The sequence below is a fragment of the Vipera berus genome (genome assembly GCF_964194415.1).
Source record: "Vipera berus genome assembly, chromosome: 1".
Taxonomy (NCBI): Eukaryota; Metazoa; Chordata; class Lepidosauria; order Squamata; family Viperidae; genus Vipera; species Vipera berus.
In genome coordinates this window covers 178243685-178263578 of record NC_138202.1, presented here as the reverse complement: position 1 = coordinate 178263578, position 19894 = coordinate 178243685, and the positions used below count along the sequence as shown (strand labels likewise).

The window sequence follows — 19894 nt, the reverse complement described above, 5'->3', positions numbered from 1 at the left end:
TTGAGCCGCGGCTGTGGCTTCATCAACCGGCAATTGCTGATAGGCCTGTGCCAAATCAAGTTTAGCAAAAATAGTACCCCCCTTGCAAGGAGGCTAAAATATGGTTGACCACTGGGACCGGGTAAGCATGTTGCTTGAGGGCTTTATTTAGTGTGCATTTATAGTCAGCACAAATGCGAATTTCCCCGTTGGCTTTAAGTGGAGTGACTATAGGAGTTTCCCACTCCCCACCATCAACAGGCTGTAACACGCCCTGTTCTACAAGCTTATCGATTTCGGAATCAATTTTATGTTTTAAGGCAAAGGGGACCCTACGAGGCTTAACCCTGATTGGAACTATGTTGGGATCTAGCTTAAATGAGATAGGCGGGCCTGTGTATGTTCCTAGGGTTGAATCAAAAACATCCGCATATTCCTTGCATACTGACGTGAGGTCTGCAGTTTGTGTCTGGTTTATGCCAGTAATCTGAATACCTAAGGCATCAAACCAATCGAGTCCAATGAGACTCGTTCTCTGCCCCTCTACTACTATTACATCCAGGTGCCCCAAAAACCCTTTAAACTTTACCAACAAAGTGGCTTCTCCCTTAACTTTAACGTGAGCATTTTGAAAGTCCATTAGGATTACATCTGAGGGTCTTAGTTTAGCCCAATTGTTACTGCGCCTACACACGAAGTTAAAAGTGTCTTGAGAAATAATTGAGACTGCAGAGCCAGAGTCCAATTCCATCTTACATGGAACTCCTTCTAGCTCTACCATGAGCTTAATTTTGGGTTTGAGGGGGCGTCGAGCCCCAGTGCGGCATACGCTTCTGCAGCTTCTGAAAAACCCCACACTAACTGGACCCTGGGCCCCAGTACCTCTCCTAGTTGGTTCTTCCGACTGGCGTTTGGCTGGTCAGTCTCTCTGGTGGGCTCTGCAAACCACTGCGATGTGGACTGTCCTTCCGCAAGCTCTGCACGTGGCTGATTGAAATCTGCAGTTGGCGCAAAAATGGTTGCCGCCGCACCCCTTACATCTCGGTAAGAGAACTGCCTTGTAACTGTCTTCTCGCTGCTGGCTGTTGCGGTGTTGCACGTTGTGTTGCTTTTGGAATTGGTTGATTTCAGGTTCTTCTTCTTCGGAAGATTCTTCGGTGCGTTTGGCGTCCTCACGGTGGACTGTTTCTTCAAACTTTGTCGATTTGGCGGGCTGTACTGTTTGAACTATGCCCCCGGCAGCTTCATTGGCCATCACCTCGTCTTGTGCTTCAGAAAACGTTAAGTTTGGCCTAGCACATAGTCTCTGCTGAAGCGTTCTGTCCCGTAGGCCGCAGACGAGCCGGTCTCATAGTCACTCTTCTAAATTAGAAAATTTGCAAAGGCATGCGGCCTGCCTCAGGCCCACTATAAATTCCAAAGCCGATTCACTGGGTAGCTGCACTCTTTGGTTGAACTTGAACTGCCAAGCCATTTCAGACATTTTGGGCTGGAAATGCCCAGTTAGCTTCTTTTTGAGATCTGCGTAGGAGACCACTTCAATTGGTGTCGGTGCGAAAAGGTTCTCAGCCAAATCAAAAGTTGCTGGGCCGCACACGCAGAGTAGCGTTGCGGCCTTCAGTCCTTCTTCTGCGATCTGATTGGCCCTGAGGTAGTTTTCTACTTGCGATAAATATTGTGGCCATTCCTCCGGGTGTTTCACGTTGAATTCTTGCAGTTTTCCGACCTTCGGCATTCTTTTTTTGCTGGTTCCGGCGTTCTTCTGAATCCTACTTCCAGGCTCAGGGAATGAGTCCACTGAGCACGAGGTCGCTAGCGTAGCTTGCTAGCCGACCTTTGGGGGGGGGAAATGCCTTTTCCCTCTGGCGTGCACTGCCTTTCCCTCGTAGACTTCAACTCTTTTAGTCAGTGAAGCAGGATCCCACCTTCGTCGCCACTGTTAAATAGTGGGTTCTTTGGTGCAGGAATGAAGACACGGAACGGAGTACAAGGTAACTCATAGTTTATTTCGTGCAGAAACTGTACTGGGGAAATGGCTGCAACTAGCCGCAATATATAGTCTAGCCCCTGAGCGGCAGCCAATAGGTTTGAATCAACCATTGCCACCTGGAGACAGCCAATTGCAGCACAGGAGACTTGTAGTCTGGGTTGCTAGAGAGCCGTTAACTGCTCCAGCAACCCACGTGGTATTCTTCAAGAGCCCAGTACATAACAGATATGAAACTCTAAAGGTGAATTGTTCACAAAGATATGGTTCCATTACTTTATATATCCTCTTTTTATGTTTCTTGTTTTGCTCTTTGGTGTGAGAAAACTTGCTTTACAATGAAAGAAAAACCCTAGTCTGACAGATTTACAGATACAAGGTATTATCCAACATTCTTCACAAACCTGTGCAGCAAAGAGCAGGATTCGAGAAACACTCATTTGTACACACAAATAAAAATCCCTCTTGCCATTAAAGTTGTACATCTCTTTCACCCAGTGTGAAAACTATAGAATTAATGATAGAACATGTTCCTTTCAATGAGAAATGAAACCATCTGAAGGTTTCTGATATTAATCAGTTTGAGAGCTTTAAAGCTATCTTTGGTGCTTTGATTAACAACCCCTCTTCTCACAGGAAACATGGAGTTTTGGGAATCAGTAATCTTAGGGCATTACACCTAATAGAATCAGCTTAAAACGGATTACCAACAAGGGCCTTTTGCGAAGCTTCAGAGACTCAATGGGCCCATACTGAAAAAGATAATAAAGCCCTTCAAGGTTTGATAAGAATTCTAGGCAGCTCTGAAAGTACCACTAACCTGGTCAAGATATCAACTGTTTTTCACCATCTGTCTTGGGAATGTGGACTGGTTCTTTATAGGATTTCATTAAAAACAACAATCCAAACAAAGCTGTCTGCTAAAATTAGATACTGGCCAAGTACATTGACTTACTGAAATATTATTTAAACTGATATGTGTAGAGGACATCCCAGTATTCCTGTGGGCACTGAATTAAAACTTGAAAGTACCATATATTCTCTCTCATCCAAAACTCAAAGGATTTGATGTAATTATAAGGAAGACTCAATCATAAATGAAGAGCAAATCTACTGTAGCTCAAAGTGGCGAATAACATGAACACTACCTGTGGTCAGAAGCCAAATGGCAGTTTCTCGGTCTCTTTATTTCAATCTTCAGGGCAACGTGTTATCTTACAAGTCCACAAAGCCATTGCCCTGTGCTCAATGCAACACATAGGCAGGAAAAACCGAAGGTAGAAGTACAAATTAGGCAAAACCTGGCTCAAAAACAGTAACTGTGAGAGGGACCTTGGAGTCCTAGTGGATGATCACTTAAACATGAATCAGGAGTGTGTGGCGGCAGCCAAAAAAGCTAACAGAATCCTTGGTTGTATAAACAGAGGCATAGAATCAAAACCACATGAAGTCTTAGTACCACTCTATAAAGCCTCAGTAAGATCACACTAGGAATACTGCATACAGTTTTGGTCACCACACTACAAAAAAATATGAGAAACAGGAAGGAAGGAAGGAAGGAAGGAAGGAAGGAAGGAAGGAAGGAAGGAAGGAAGGAAGGAAGGAAGGAAGGAAGGAAGGAAGGAAGGAAGGAAGGAAGGAAGGAAGGAAGGAAGGAAGGAAGGAAGGAAGGGAGGGAGGGAGGGATGGGAATGAGAAGCAGGGAGGCAGGGAAGGAGGGAGGGAACTCCTGCCTTAGCACTTGGCCACCAGCAGCCCTACTGCCCTTTTGCCCTTGCCCCCTCCTGCTGGCCTATCCTGGTGGTCTTCCATCCCATTGCTAAGGATGCTTTGTTTACAAAGCCGGATCTCCTTGCATGGAGAGGGAGTGGGCCTCCTTCTACCCAAGCTATTTGACCTCCTGCACCCATCATGAGCAATCTGGTCAAGGAGAGCGAGCACAGCAGCAGCAGCCTCAAGGAGGAGGTATGCACAAATGGGCACCCCCTCGGGGAAGTGGGCCAGGACTGGGTTGGGTTGCAGGGTCCTGGTGCCCTGGGAGCTCAAGGGCTGGGCTGGGTGTTTACCCTCCACTGCTCAGGCCTCCAGGCAGCCCACGCCACCATCCAGGAGTCCTTGTGTGGCCCAAGAGGGACGGCGAGGCTACTCCAGTGGACCATACCCTGGCGCACACCCCAGTCCCACCACCTCCACCAGAGAACTCCAGATCCACCCCTCAGCCTGTCCGGCCCCCTCACAGGCTCCTCCCCAACCTGAGCGACACTGAACTGGCCACGCCTCCCCCCCAGCCATTGACTTTGCTTGTCAAAAGGTTGCAAAAGGAGATCACATGACCTTGGGACACTGTGACCATCATAAATATTAATCAGTTGCCAAACATCGAAATATAAATCATATGACCCTGGGGCCATGCTGCAACAGTCATAAGTGTGAAAAATGGTCATAAATAACTTTTTCAATACCACTGTAACTTCGAACAGTCACTAAGCAAACTGTTGTAAGTTGAGGACTACCTGTATCACTTTTTTCCTTTTTTTTTGGTTATCAAGTTTTTGACACCTTGCTAGGTGACTGGTGGTACTTGAAAACTGCCATATCCTAAAAGTGGTACAATCAGTGAAAAGGTTGAAATGCCCTGGACTAGAAGACCTCCAAGGTCTATTCTGATTGATTGATTGATTCTCCATAATGTTTCTCAATGATCAGTGCAGCTCCATACCAAGAGATAAATTTCTAAGCCAGATGCAATACATTATGTATACAGTGTATGTGTGTGTGTGTGTGTGCGTTTGTGCGCACGTGTGTGTGTATGGAAAAGCATGTGTACACACATACACACACACACAATCACAACTAAATAAATAACTCAAGAAAATGTAAATAATTTGTTTGAATATCCTTTTAGACTCTTTTAAAAAGAATCAATTCATAAATGAACAAGAAAAAAATATTAATAATTCACAACTGCAAATTAGGCATTTGATTTTTTCATAAACTTAATCAATCCTGTCCTAACCCCATTTCCTCCTGTTATTAAGAAGCTCTCATTATGCTAAATAAACTAAATAAAGCAATGCCTTCAAACATTGTACAAGAATTTGCAGTTGTTTCTCCCTCTCAACATCCAGTCAAATTTCATTGGCAATTTGGTATGGAGACGTCATCTGACTGATTTTATATTCCCTAATCAGCTGTGTGACCTGCAAAGTTGTTATGATGTATTTTTTCAATGGAACTAAAAATGAACAAAGTGGGGAGAAAACTTTATATAGGGTTAAGCACCCTCTATCTGGATTATCTTCGCTTCCCCACAGTCTCCAGCTTTATATCAAATTACTGCTCTGTGAATTGTTGGCACTAACTTAATCCTACAGTAAATCCACTTCATCTTGGGCAATATATTTGTGAAATAATCTATAAAATACAGGGAGCTGATATAAAGCTATGGCGTTTAAAATTTTCAGTGTTAAGTGAATATAAAAATTTAGAATAAACTGATATTAGTAATGTCAATAATCACTACTCTAAGATCTCATGATAAGAAGATGGTTTCCAGACTCTTGGAAGAATTTAATGCATGCTAGCAGAGGGAGCAGAACAAAGAACAGATTTACACAGAAATCCTACTTGGTGCCTTCAGAAGCCAAGGGAGACTGTTCTATTACTTTATTTAGCATAATGACTATTTTGATTCTGAAAGCTTCTGAGAATTTCCCAGAATCGCAAGACAGAGTAGAGAGGGGACAGCATTGATCAAAGTTCCAGAAAAAAGAAATAAATCAAATGCCATTATTTGTTTTCATGACTACATGTAATAATATAAGACTAACACAAGGAAAAAGGAAGAAAACTCTCACATATGCCCACAGGAGGTGCTTGGTAAAGTTATTCACTTTTTCATTTATCTGGTGTGTGGCCATTAATCTAGTTGAATATGGAGATCGGTTAAAACAATGTATTAATATAATGTTTAATTACTAAGCCTTGGATTGATTTTTTTTTAAAAAACTGGTCTATGAATAAAGATTGATCCATAACTATTTTTATATTTTTCAAAGTGTGTGTGTGTGTGTGTGTATACTGCTCAAAAAAATAAAGGGAACAGAAAATAAGACATCCTACTATTAAATACAGTACATTATGTTGTTTAAGTGTTCCCTTTATTTTTTTGAGCAATATATATATATACACACACACACACACACACACTGACACACACTCATAATAGATTAAATTGTTTTGAATAGATTTTGAGAACCTACCCAATGCTGATCATAATCAGATGATCTTCCTCTACCTTCCTCTTCATCATATAAGGGTGCACCTTCTCTCCTTGCCTGATGATACTCTTTACGTAACTTCTGGATGCGATCAGCAGTTCCAATAGATGGACAATCACTGGAAAAAAGAAGGAACATCTCAATTATATTTCAGTATTCTTACTTTCAGATGGTTCACGTCTGAATTCATTAAACAAATGCAATTTTTCACCTAGTTTCACATCTTCACAAGTCACAATTAGGTAAATAACAGACATATACAGTAGCATACTGGGCTAGCTAGGGTTTCTTTTTTAAAATTTTACTTCAGTTTGAAGACAATCACATTTGGCACACACAATGCATCAAATGTTAATTAGAGTTCTTTGTAAGCTTCATTACACAGGTTGTCCTTGTCTACTGACTGCCTCATTTAATGACTGTAGTTAGGACAGTGATGACAAAGTAACTTTGCGACCAATCCTCACACTGACAACCCTTCACAGGACTGTAAAGCAAAGGGAAGCTGAAGTAAGATTAAACACATGATTTCACTTAGCAACCACTTTGCTTAGTGATTGAGTTGCTGGCATCAATTGTGGTTGTTCAATGAAGATCACTTATAAATCATTGGAGAAACTAACCTCTATCACCATTCAGGGTATCTGGAAAATGCTACAATCATAGCAGAGTCCTACTTACTCTGAGATCTTTCTCCTTAAAAAATAATTTTTCAGCTGCATATTAAACTAGCTTCTTGACATATGTTAAAAACAATTATCCACTGTGCCAGTGGTTGGTAGAAATAATCTGATTACTAGATGTGACTTCTTTGTTTTTTCCTACAAGCCTTTGTCAGACTACTGTATTGGCCCATCCCTTCTCTCCTTTACCTGTTGCCTAACAAATATTGCCAATGCTTGGCATGGCATGATTGGTGTCATGTCCAAATTAATGTTGAGCTTGAGCTACACACATGAATAAGAAGACAAAAAAACAAAAGTTAGCTGGCTAAGATTTACATTTCCTATTTTCTGTGAGTTTAAATGTGAAGTGAGCCATGGTGGGGCAGTGGTTAGAATGCAGTATTGCAGGCTGATTCTGCCCAAGCCACCAGTTTGACCCTGACTGGCTCATGACCCAGCCTTCCATCCTTCTGAGGCAGTAAAATGAGGACCCAGATTGTTGGGAGCAATATGCTGACACTGTAAACCGCTTAGAGAGGGCTCTAAATCACTATGGAGCAATATAAAAGTCTAAGTGCTATTGCTATTAAATTAATTTAATTCACAGTGATATTTGTGGATACCATATTCCTTTTCTACCTCTGCTCTAATGCAGAGATTATACGAAGAGGAAGAAACAGTAATTTTTGTGAAGATTGAAAGAGGCTTGTTAGATAGTTCAACAAGTTCCATGCACATGGAATATAACAAAGTGCTCCAGTGTGCGTAGCAGTGGGTTAATGATTTTTAATAAAATAATGACTTGTTTCACAGCACAATAGCCTCCACATTGCCTGTGTTCACCTTGTTGTGATTCAGGGTCAGCCTGTGGGTTCGGCAGTTGGGTCGGACGACTCAGAGGAGGAGGGGGGTGTTGAAGACCTTGCTGAGGGGGTTGAAGATCTTGCTGATGAGAGCCCTCAGCCAGGCCCCTCCCACTTGGTCACCACGGAGACCCAGCTGTGTGAGCCTGACAGTGTGGATGAAGATGACCCACAGCTGGCCCTGTTCAAGGACGCCCGATGCAGGAGGCAGTCAATTAGGAGTAAACAGAGGAAGGCAATGGGGCTCCTCGGAAGGAGGCACAGAGAAGCCACGCCCTGAACTCTATATAAGGGGAATGTGTGGGAGGGCTGGTTTGCTGAAGGCAACCGCTTGGATAGTTCATGTTTCTTAAAGCTCCTGTTTCTTGGTTTGTCTTGTTCCGTTTGTTTTTGTGGTAATAAATTTGGCAGGCGTAATTCCAGCCTCTTGCCTTCTTGTAAAAGGGGTTGTCCCTGCCTTTTCTGCAGGGCCGGTAGCAGGCTGGTACAGAACACACCTACTGTATATGTGGTACATAGGGATGTGAAAGCATTTGGGAGCAATTTCAGTTTTGCACTCTCAGTTGATCCATGGGAGTGAAATAGGGAAACAAGCTTTCATCCTTCCTCAAGGAGTAAAAGAAATTTAAAAAAAATATGACTTTTTTGGGGGGGTAAATATACAGTTTATGTCTTTTTCGTGCTTTTCACAGTGCAAATGTTGTAAGTTTCCTAGCAGTTTGGCTAGGAAATGGCTTCTTCTTTCCGATGATTCTTGGAATAACCAAGTGACATTTTACAAAATAAACAACCCCTACCCCAAATTAATCAACTGGATTATATCTGGATATTTTATTAAAAATCATGACATAAATCTGCCAAAATGGAAATCTACCATGCAGAGCAGGCAGTAAAATGGATTTGCACATCCTGAGTAATATATTTGGATGTGACGCCTTACAAATGTGCACCACAGTCATGTTTAATAACCTTTACTAGAGTCATACATTTCCTTACATGGACATTCTTCCTGCCTGGAAGCAACCCTTGAAGCAAGCACATCTGATCATGATTTCACAGTTCACACAATTTTTATCCAGGCAGTTTCTGTTATTATGAATCAGTGCCTTCATTTTCAGACATCATGCCTGATGGAATAATAAGTTGCCTATGCTGGCAATTTCTCAGGTGCATCAGAACTCCTTGAGAACTCCTTTGCAGAACAATTATGAGATTACATGGCCCACAGCCTTACAAACCTAGGCTCATACAAAACTGACTGTGTTGCATCAAATTGTATGGCCTGTTGGCAAAACAGTCTCAATTTAATTGCAGGGCAAAACTATCAAGTTCCACAGTTAGATCTAATTTCTGAGTGGGACATAAAGAAGGGGAGCTAGATTTGTGTATTAAGACAAATTTTTGCACTATGCCTTCATTGCACATACACACACCCTAAAAATCCCCCATCAAAACCAGACTATAGATTTTTGAGGGATTTTGCTCAGTCAGGGTTGACAACTATATAATTAAAAGCCCTAACTGGGGATAGAAAGACAAACTGTGGAACAAAAAAAGCTAACTTCAACTCCCAGGCAATGTAAAATGATTGTGATATCCAATCCTTTAGCAGTTCAGAATTTCAGCTTGCCTCCTGACAATTACATGAATATATGAACTACATTCAGAGTTGCCAGATGAATTCAATCAGGGCCAGGCAAATATCGCATACATAATCTATTAGTTTACCCCAAAGGAACTGAGGCATTGAATTCAAACAAAATGAAGTCATCAGTAATAATAATGATAAAAAAAGAAAAGTATAAGGCAATATTAAAAAACCCACCATTTTCTCATATTTGTAAGGAAAAAAATCATACCAGTTGCAATCTATTCTCCCATCTGACTATATATACATATATTTAAATCTTTGTCTTTGATCAGATAGCCAAATGCTTGTCTTAGAAAAAGCAATCATAGGTTACAAAAGAAGTGCAAAAATTTATGCCAACTTGAAAACTTGGTATAATACAATATAAAAATTACCACTGGAATGTATCAGTGAGACTTGTAATCACTATTTAATTTGGAAACTGTCTGAATGGAGGAGAATGTAATTTTGGTTCACCCTGATGCCAGCTGCATCTGTGAACTACACTTTTAATACTTGGTATTTGTCATCCTTGTGAGGTAGAACCAGACAGGAAACATGGCTGATGAGCTAATTCTACCTTATTATAAGGTTATATTAACAGAATCTTGCATGTCTGAAAGCACATTAAAGGAGAATATTTGCAGCTTAGAGTTGAAATTAGGCGTTCTTGGTGCTCTCTGAACTTGATTGTTTTCTTGCAGATGTTTCATTACCCAAACTAGGTAACATATTAGTGTTTGGGTAATGAAATGTATGCAAGAAAACAACCGAGCTCAGTGAGCACCAAGGACTTCTGAAAGTACATTTCCCCCTCCCCATTGCCTTTGTAGTCTAAGAAACTAAGGAGGGTCCCTTCTGAGTCACTTGCTCTGCTTACCTTCTGCTGCAAGTGCCTTTTATCTGAGTGTTCCCTTGGCTGTGTCTCTTCCCCCTGTCTCCCAAGGTCATTAAAGAGATGGGAACAGACCATAGTCAATTAAACCTCAGTCAGATTTATGTCAGAATCTGTATCCATCCACCAATATAGACTCCATATTGGTGTCACCAATAGACTGAATATATGAAGGCAAACAGAAAACAAGAACAAGGATATATATTGTAGTTCTGGCTTTTGAGTACTAGTTGAGTAAGGATGGGGTAGCTTTGGCTTCCAGTATAATGCTCTTTATTAGAAACAAAGTTTGTTGACTTTGAAGCGGGCTATATATTCTCAGTAGTTGTGAATAACTAAATTATAAAATGCTGTGATATTCATAACACTTAATATAAAAATAATAAAAACCATGTAACCATATTAATAAGAAACATAAAAGCAAATCAGTCAAACTAAAAGCATATACTACTGTACTAGTGGCATGCAAAACACAGATGTCTATTTCCCAAGGCTTGATAGAAAGGCAAGTCTTAACAGCTTTCTGTAAAATTACTAAAATGGGGGCCATTTGGATCCCCCCCTATTGTTCCATCAGGTCAAAGTAGTAATGGGAAACCCTGTTTCTGGCCCTACCACATTCTCTTTCTGTACTGGTGACAGGCTGGCCATGGTCAACTTGGAAGAGATAGTCCTGTAGATATCTTATTTCCATACCCTGTAGGTTAAACAGGTTAATGCCAGTTTCTTATATTGTATTCAGAAACTCACTGGAAATCACTGCGGTGCAACATTACTGAACCATCCCTCTGCTCTCAGCAGTCTACTATTTTCTATATCAACTGCAATTTCCAAAGTCTTCAAGGGCAGATCCAAGAGCAACACATTGCAGTAATTTGATCTAGAGCCTGACAGTTACCAGAGTCTCTCTCTCTCAAAAAGGTCCCAACTAGTGCACCAGTTGAAAGTGGCCAAAAATATCCATCAAACTGTGAGCACATCAATGTGAATTTGGATGGGCTTGATTAATCCCTAGTATGTTGTCAAGGAAATAATAGCAATAAATGATCAATTGCATGGTTTTTAATTCATCTAATTATAGCTAAACAGTGTAATGAAGTACTACATCAAAGAGCCATCAGCGAGCTGTTAATAATTAGAAAACTATATCTGATTCAAAAAGACTAAGTGAAAGGGACAACATCAGGAAAATATAGGCCAATAAAATGCTTGCCTATGTTTAAATTATTCACAGGCATAACAGTTGACAATAACCAAGATTATTTAGAAGAAAATAACATCCTTCCAGTAGAACAGAAAGGAAATAAAAGAGAAAGCAGAGCTATAAAAGATAACTGTTGATTGATAAAATGGTTCTGGAGAACTTGACGAATATAAATCGCAGGGAGCTGACAGACTACATCCCAGAGTTCTAAAAGAGCAGGCAGATGTTATCTCAGAACCACTGCACCACATCTTTCATAAATCCTGGAGCACCGGGGAAGTACCTGAGGATTGGAAAAGGGCTGATGTGGTTCCCATCTTCAAGAAAGAGGGGGGAAAAACCCAGACTCAGGAAACTACAGACCAATCAATTTAACATCAATACCTAGGAAGATCCTAGAAAAGGTAATAAAAAACAGATCTGCGAACAACTAGAAGCAAACAAAGTTATAACTAGTAGCCAGCATGGGTTTGTTAAAAACAGATCATGCCAAACCAATCTTATTTCATTCTTTGATAAAATGACTAAACTAGTAGACCAGCGAAATGCTGTGGATGTAGATTTCAGTAAGGCATTTGATGAAGTAGACCACAACCTACTCCTTGGTAAGCTAGAAAAAGTTGGAATAGACAACATCACCACCAAATGAATGTGTAGCTGGCTGGCAAACCATACTCAACGAATAGTCCTCAATGGCACTATATCCACATGTTGAGAAGTAAGCAGTGGGGTACCACAAGGTTCCGTCTTAGGCCCAGTACTCTTCAATATCTTCATCAATGACTTAGATGAGGGAATTGAAGGGGAACTCATCAAATTTGCTACTCCAAAAATGGCAGGAGTAGCCAACACCTCAGAAGACAAACTCAGGATCCAAAAAGATCTTGACAATCTTGAACAATGGGCCCTATCCAACAAAATGAGTTTCAATGTGGAGAAAAGCAAAGTCTTACATTTAGGCAGGAAAAATCAAAGGTACAAGTACAGATTAGGCGAGACCTGGCTTAAAAACAGTAACTGTGAGAGGGACCTTGGAGTCCTAGTGGACGATCACTTGACTATGAGCCAGCAATGTGCAGCAGCAGCCAGAAAAGCTAATACAATCCTGGGTTGTATAAACAGAGGCATAGAATCAAGAACACACAAAGTATTAGTACCTCTCTATAAAACCTTAGTAAGACCACACCTGAAATATTGCAGCCAATTTTGGTCACCATATCACAAAAAAGATGTTGAGAGTCCGAAAAAATTTCAGAGAAGAGCAACTAAGATGATTAAAGGCCTGGAGACTAAAACATACAAAGAAAGGCTGCAGGACTTGGGTTTGGCTAGTCTAAAGAAAAGAAGAACTAGGGGAGACATGATTCCAGTATTTGGGGGGGCTGCCACAAAGAAGAGGGGGCCATGTTATTCACCAAAGTACTAGAGGGCAGGACAAGAAACAATGATTGGAAACTGATCAAAGAGAGAAGCAACCTGGAATTAAGGAGAAACTTCTTGACAGTGAGGACAATTAACCAGTGGAACAGCTTGCCTCACAGTTTCTGTGAAACTGCAAAAGCTGAAGATGCAATTTGCATATGGTCTGAACTGATTATAAAAAGGGGTTGATTCATTATCATATAGTTGGATCATTAAATGTTTGGAAACAACTGGTATCGGTAAAAAACATTACAATGTTTGTAGAAAAATAATGAAGAAGCGGAAGACAGAAGTAATGCTTGGAAATGAAAAATTTGGACTTCTCAACTTTAGACGAGATGTCTTCCAGGATGAATCATTATCACCCTTATTATTTGCCATTGCCATGATCCTATTTACAGTGATGTTGAAGAAAACAGATCTTGGCTATCAAGCAGGAAAATGACCTTAACAATTTTTAGCACAAAAATAGCAATGGAATTTGGCCTAAAGAAGTGTGCTACAATAGCAATAAAGTAAGTTAAATCATGAAAAGTAATGGAACTGAAATGCCAAATAGCCAAACCATCAGGAACCATTAGGATGAAGCAAACAAGTATTTGGGCATTTTAAAGTTCAATAACATCAAACATGGAGAAGTTAAAAATGTGATTAATAAAGAATACTTCCAAAAAGCGAGAAAATTGCTAAAAAAAAATGAAAACACCATTAGGTATGATCTAATGTTTATTTCTTCAGGGAAATAGTCAACACAAGAGAAAAGGTACTTAACTGTTGTATTATTAGATGTTGTTGTCTTCTGAAGTATTTGAGAATCTGCTGAAATATTCATTTTGGGAATGGCATTTTCTTTTATAATGCTGATGCTTTTTATATTATTACTCAGCATCAGCATACAGTATACATCACTGGCTGCTCCTGAATAAAGGTGGAGAAAACCAACATTCTAATTGATCAAAACATTTGATAGGGGCCTTAAACCTTGGACTCATCCCACAATCTACGCTGGGTACCGAATTGTGACAGGAACAAAGTATATTTTGTTCTGTTTGTTCCATTGAAGACTTTCTTAATCTGTATGTGCATTTCTGTGTTTGTCTCTGGTCATGTCGGTTGCTTTTGCCCAATGATCCCTGACTTTACCTGAAGCCGCAGCTCTGAGAATCTCAGAATTGCTAGAAACCCCTTTATTGCTAATACTACAGCTATCAGGATGTCTAGCCTCTTTTGCAGAAAACAGCTGCAACTAATAGACTGCCTATCTCAGCTTCCCTAGTTTAAGCCCTACTGCCTGAGACCTGTAATAAGAGATACCTGAAGGCATTGAGTCACCTCAGACATTTATAGAATGAGGATACTGTAAGAGTTTGACTCATCCCCATTATCTTCTTTGACAGACAAGTGGGATTCCAGTCACTGCCTGATGGCTAGGACAGTGGATTTTTTTGTTCATTGGTGCAAGTCAATGTTCAGTGCTACCCAAAATAACTGCATCCAAGCTATAGGGAAAGAATCAGTGGAGCTACCACTAAAATATGGCCAAAGTGGTGTCCTTTGTGCGCTCTGAATTTGGTGGTTTTCTTGCAGATATTTCATTATCAAGTGAGGCAACATCATTGGTGCTAGGCCTGATGATGTTGTCTAATGTGGTAATGAAATGTTTGCAAGAAAGCCTCCAGGCTCAGACAGAACTGAGGACCCCAAATTCAATCCTGAGCTGCAGATCTTCTCTTCTATCCATGGCCAATGTGTTTTGGGTAGAACAGTTCTGATGTAGTAGTGTCTGTGCAAAGTAGGAAGGCTGTGCTTTGGAAAGCATATGAGAAGACAAATTTAGAGCTTGGGCATTTGCAAAACTGCTGAAAGGAAAGTAGGAGATGGTGCTAATAGCAGGGAAATATTTTTTCTTCTTTTGTTTTGTTCAGCTGTTGTCTTCTGAATGCTAAATGTGGTTCATAAATTTGAGTGTGGGGTACAATGGGGGAAAGCTCTGAAAGAGAGTCTCACAAAACTAGTGTGCTTAACTCTTTGCCATAACTACTGTCAGCAGGATGTGAAAATGTATTTCAGCAACTAAGAGAACAATAAAGCTTTAGAAATGGAAACTCTAGACTTTGCAGAACAAAATTATGGTGAAAGATGATTCAGGCAGTCACACAAGTCAAACATGCCTGAAAGTGGAAATTGACAAAAAGTAACCTTATGTCTCATTCTGTGCATGAACACAAACAAATGAGGAAAAGAGATGATTCATTTATAAACAGAAGTAAGTTCTAACATGCATTATAAAAACATCACCTGGATCATTACCCAGTTTTATACTTAAATCCTTACTGGGTTTTTTTTAAATTAGGTAGCTTGTGTCCTTTTAACTATACAGATTTAAAGTATCATAAATGCTTCTTTCTAAATCATCAAAGATCTCTAAAACAACACATGACTACAATTTGTTTCACATTGAAACACCACTGGCTCTCTAACCGTGGTCTGATGTGCTTCATTACTCAGATCTTTCTGGGGAAGGAGATCATTTCCCACAATGCCAGAAAAGGAACTAAGGAGCAATCACAAAGATAGCTCTTTGTGTCTCACCATTCCTTAGTAAGACCAGGGAGTTCCTCAGGATGACCAATCCTGGCTACTGGAAAGCCACACCCACCACTGGATTCTATAGATTTCTGAGAGGAGATTATTTAAGTATTGTCAAGACAAGCCATTTTTCCAGACAAATACCCAATTAACTTCTTCACTGAAGCCATTTTCTCTCATTACCTCTATCTGATGCCCCTTGATTCTGTAACCTAGAGGTGTTTGTAGACTTTTTCTGAACTGTGATTAGGACAAGCTTGTTTGAACAGTTAAAACTGAGTTGTGATCAGAGCTTATGCTATTATGATATGAAAATACTTTGCTCCAATGAAGGTAGCATTTGAAGCTGGTAGCAGAAATGCTAAATTTTTAACCTTGACAGAATATCAAGCACAGAGTAAGAGATTATATAATTGGAAGCAAATTAGGTGTTTCTGGCCATATGTGTAAAAATGAATTTGACAAATGGCATTTTAGTTGCTGAAAGGTTCTTAGACACAAGGCAGAAAAGAGCTTAAGATTTTCATTTTGAAAAGAATGAAACAATGAACTTTAAGTTATTAGCTGCTATTCTGAGCTTCTAGTATATTCTATTCTGGAATATAAATGTCTGATTCAGATTACAGGATTCCAGTTACTGACCACAATTGACATTTTCTCAAATTATTGTTACAAGTAATGACATATAAACCTCCAACTTTTGTTTTTTATTTAAATATAAAACATTTGTTTTTGAAAAGTGGAATCATCTCTTCCTTTTTTCCCCTCTTGCTGTTTGGCATCACTAAGAAATCTAATAATAGAGGGCAATTTATATGCAATAACTTCTTCAGAATACCCCATGCAGAATATTTGGGGTATTGCTTTCTTCTGGCACATTTTCTTACAGAAATCTCTCTGTTGAGAAAAAGCAGCTGGCATATTTGTAACATACAGGTCACACCACTATAGAGTGTAGTTTTTCAACCTCTCACTCAATTTACAACAGCTGTAACAATTCAACTAAGCTAACACTGAATGTTAAATTATTGCAGGAGATGGTAGCTTCTTTGTTGCAGCTTTCCTTATTTCTCAGGCCTAACAATTTATTTAAAAGAATGTATTTTTGATCTCCAAGTATATAAAACTGATGTTTCAGGCTTACTGCCTATTGCATTAATAAACAATTAACAATGGTGTAACTTCAAGAAATGTCTATCATCTGGCCCCCAAATCGAAAAGATTGAAATGTACAGAAGGGTTATTCTGAGTTACAATGCATTAAAATTGCCCTGCATCAGCTTTCCACAGTCAAAATTTATGGAGTGAAAATTAGGAGTCTCATGGTTGCAAAGAATCTCTAAAACCTTCATTCACCTTAGTGAACTTTTATTTCCTTCACTCAACTCTTATTGATGCTGCTATTTTGGTGCTGTTTTAGCTGATCTCCTGTATATACAATCCCAGTCAGTTAGAAATTGTTGCATATATCATCCCCATTCAGCAATTTTTTTCCATTAAAGGTCCAGAACGGATCATTCGGTATCCTATTTCCCATCTCTATTCTGCTACTATTATGTATCTAAAAGAGGAAAGGCTGGAATAACCAAAGATTCACTCTCTTTGGGCCTGTCCCTAGAGTCTAGACCAACTACCCACAACCCTGTTACCAATGGATCTAAAACTTTCTGTGCCTTTTGATATTGATAGGTATAGATTGTGTAGATTCTTGTTGTTATCTCTCTCTATATTTGCTAGCTGATCTGAGTGATAGCAAACTACACAAGAAATTACCCACAGTAATTTCCCAAACGTAGTGAATATGCTGGTGTCCCATAGCTAGTGTATGTTATAGCTGGGAAAACCATGGGCTTGATAATACTACATGTACCTTGGTTATCTGAATGACATGTCTGAAGTTTAATATTTTGTCTAGTCATACCACATTCTTTTTCCAGTGTAGTAGATGCCACTTTATTTCATGTTTTCTATTGCCATCTGTGAATCCTTGAGTCTACAAAAATACAGCCCGTTACCACTTCATGTTCTTTTCTGTCTATTTTTATTGTGTGAATCTTAATATCTTGGTTTTTAAAATCTAAGCAGTAGACTTTTGCACTCATTCCTTTAACCTTCAACAAGGAATTATTTAAGTCTTCCTCTCTTCAAGGGCAGCAAAGTGCTACTATCAACCACCATAAGAGGTTGTTCAAGCTTCTCCTTATAATTTTAATTGCAATTTGTAATTCCTTGAGTCCATAATTTCTTGTGATATATTCTGCATGTTAATTAAATAAATAACACTATATAATCTGGCATGCTCCTATGCCAATTGTGAATCATTGGTTTCTCCATAAAGTGTTCTCTGTTGCTTCCTAGTCATCATATAAATTCTTCAACAAGCAGATAAAAGGCCTGGTATAATCATGATTTTAAGAGCTATCAACAATTTGTTGGTGTCCACTTTGTCAAACCCATAGTAAAATTAATAAAGCCAAAGCACATGTTCTTCTGGAACTCTCTTGACTGTTTTATTATCAGATGCTAGTAATACGATCTCAAGCACTTTCGCCTCTTCTGAATTCATCTTATACATTTGGGAGTTCTTGTTCCTGTATTGTTAAATGGGAATGGGAAAGAAGAGCCATGATTTGATAATATGAGTGTTCTTTGGGGGAGACTTTTTGGAAAAAAGAAAACTTTTACAGCCCATTGGCCACTGCTATGTTTTCCATACCTTTTTACAAACTTCATTTGGCACCTTAACTAGATTATCTTCCAAAATGTTAAACAGCTCAGCTGGGATTTCATCAGCTCCTGATGAAATTGTTGTCAGCAATATATTCTAGAGACCATTTAGCTTCTGTCTGGCACTACAGTTTGCACATATCATTCATTTTGAAATATTTTTGGACATGTTTTCAGCATATCTGCATCATGTATTTTTTATCCAGTAGATTCTTTCCTTCTTTATCTGATATTGCACCCATCTTTGCATAAAGAAATTTCTTAATTTCTGTAAATTTTCTTTATACACAGGAACATATAATTTTTTTAAAAGCAGTTTTCCAGAGATTAAAACAATATCAATTTTAAGTTAAGGGTACAAGAAATAGTAATACAGTAATATAAAAGTGAAAAAGAAATACACTGGTACCTTGACTGCTTCAAAACTCATTAAATTTGGTACTTGAGACATTTTGTTATGAAATTTTGTCCCTGTACTCATTGTTTATTTGGTACTCCATGCACTGTGTTAGTAAGAGAGGGATAGCTGTGGAGAATGGACAGGAAGTCGGTTACGTTGGGAAGGTCACTTCAAAGGGAAGTGGGGGATGGCCTCAGAGGGTGGAGAGGAAGGCAGACATGCTGGGAAGGTCACTGACATAGGTAAAGGCACAAACACAAAGTCCTTCCCATCTGAAGCAAAGGGTCACATGGTAAGTCCCATGGTTTATTTGGTACTTATCATTTTTAGCACTCGTGCCTCTTGGAATCAATTAACAGTGAGTACTGAAGTATCATTCTAAAGAGAAAGCAATAGAAAAGAAGAAAATAAGAATAATAAAAATGTGGCTTCTGAGCTTCTTAAACAGCAGTTATAAGTACTGTGGAGTCCTTGGTAAGCTTGGTTGTTTCTTGCAGATGTTTCATTATTTATTTATTTATTTATTTTAATTCCATTTATATCCCGCCCTTCTCCGAAGACTCAGGGTGGCTTACAAGCTTAGCAGTAGCCTTCATTCTATGTATATGCCTGCTTATTAGGGCTTTCACACACACACCCAAGCGGCATTATTACAAAGTCAGCTTAATTGCCCCCAACAATCTGGGTCCTCATTTTACCTACCTCGGAAGGATGGAAGGCTGAGTCAACCTTGAGCCTGGTGGGATGCGAACCTGCACTAATTGCAGGCAGCTGGTGTTACTTAAGGAGGCATTAGCCCACTGCTCCACCAACAAGGTAACAACTTCAGTACTAATAAGTGAGAGGTTTACTCTTTATTTATATATAGTAGCTTGCCCTATCAATGTTGGTAGAGATCTGGTTCTCTCCTTCATAGTTCCTTGATTAGGGTAATGTTTTCTGCTTGATTGTTTGTCTGGTGTTAACCTTGCTTATCTGGGTGTTGGTTGCTGGAGAGGATATGGAGCTACCAATATTCTATTCGAAGTTATAAATACAATGTTTTCTTGTTTCCATAATGCTCCCTTTATAATAGACGATGTTTGGTTTTGGTGCTCATGTTGACAAAAATGTTAAAATCAAAGAACTTCTGCTTTCTCTGCATCTGTAGCTGGATTGTAAACTTGGATCACTTTAAAGTTGCTTTATTTGCCTTGCACTCAAAACTGAGATGATTCTATCATTTTGGGAATTATATCCTTGTGCTAACTTTA

At 39.4% G+C, this 19894-nt stretch overlaps 1 protein-coding gene across 4 annotated transcripts in view; it reads right to left on the bottom strand.

Moving 5' to 3' along the window:
• Nucleotides 1–19894, bottom strand: part of PARD3B (par-3 family cell polarity regulator beta) — a 600416-nt gene that overhangs the window by 85418 nt on the left and 495104 nt on the right. For all 4 annotated transcript variants that reach the window (XM_081312950.1, XM_081312947.1, XM_081312948.1 and 1 more), the window contains one exon: nucleotides 6229–6364. In XM_081312950.1, the coding sequence (XP_081169076.1) occupies nucleotides 6229–6364 (136 nt within the window). The remainder of the gene's footprint in view (nucleotides 1–6228; nucleotides 6365–19894) is intronic.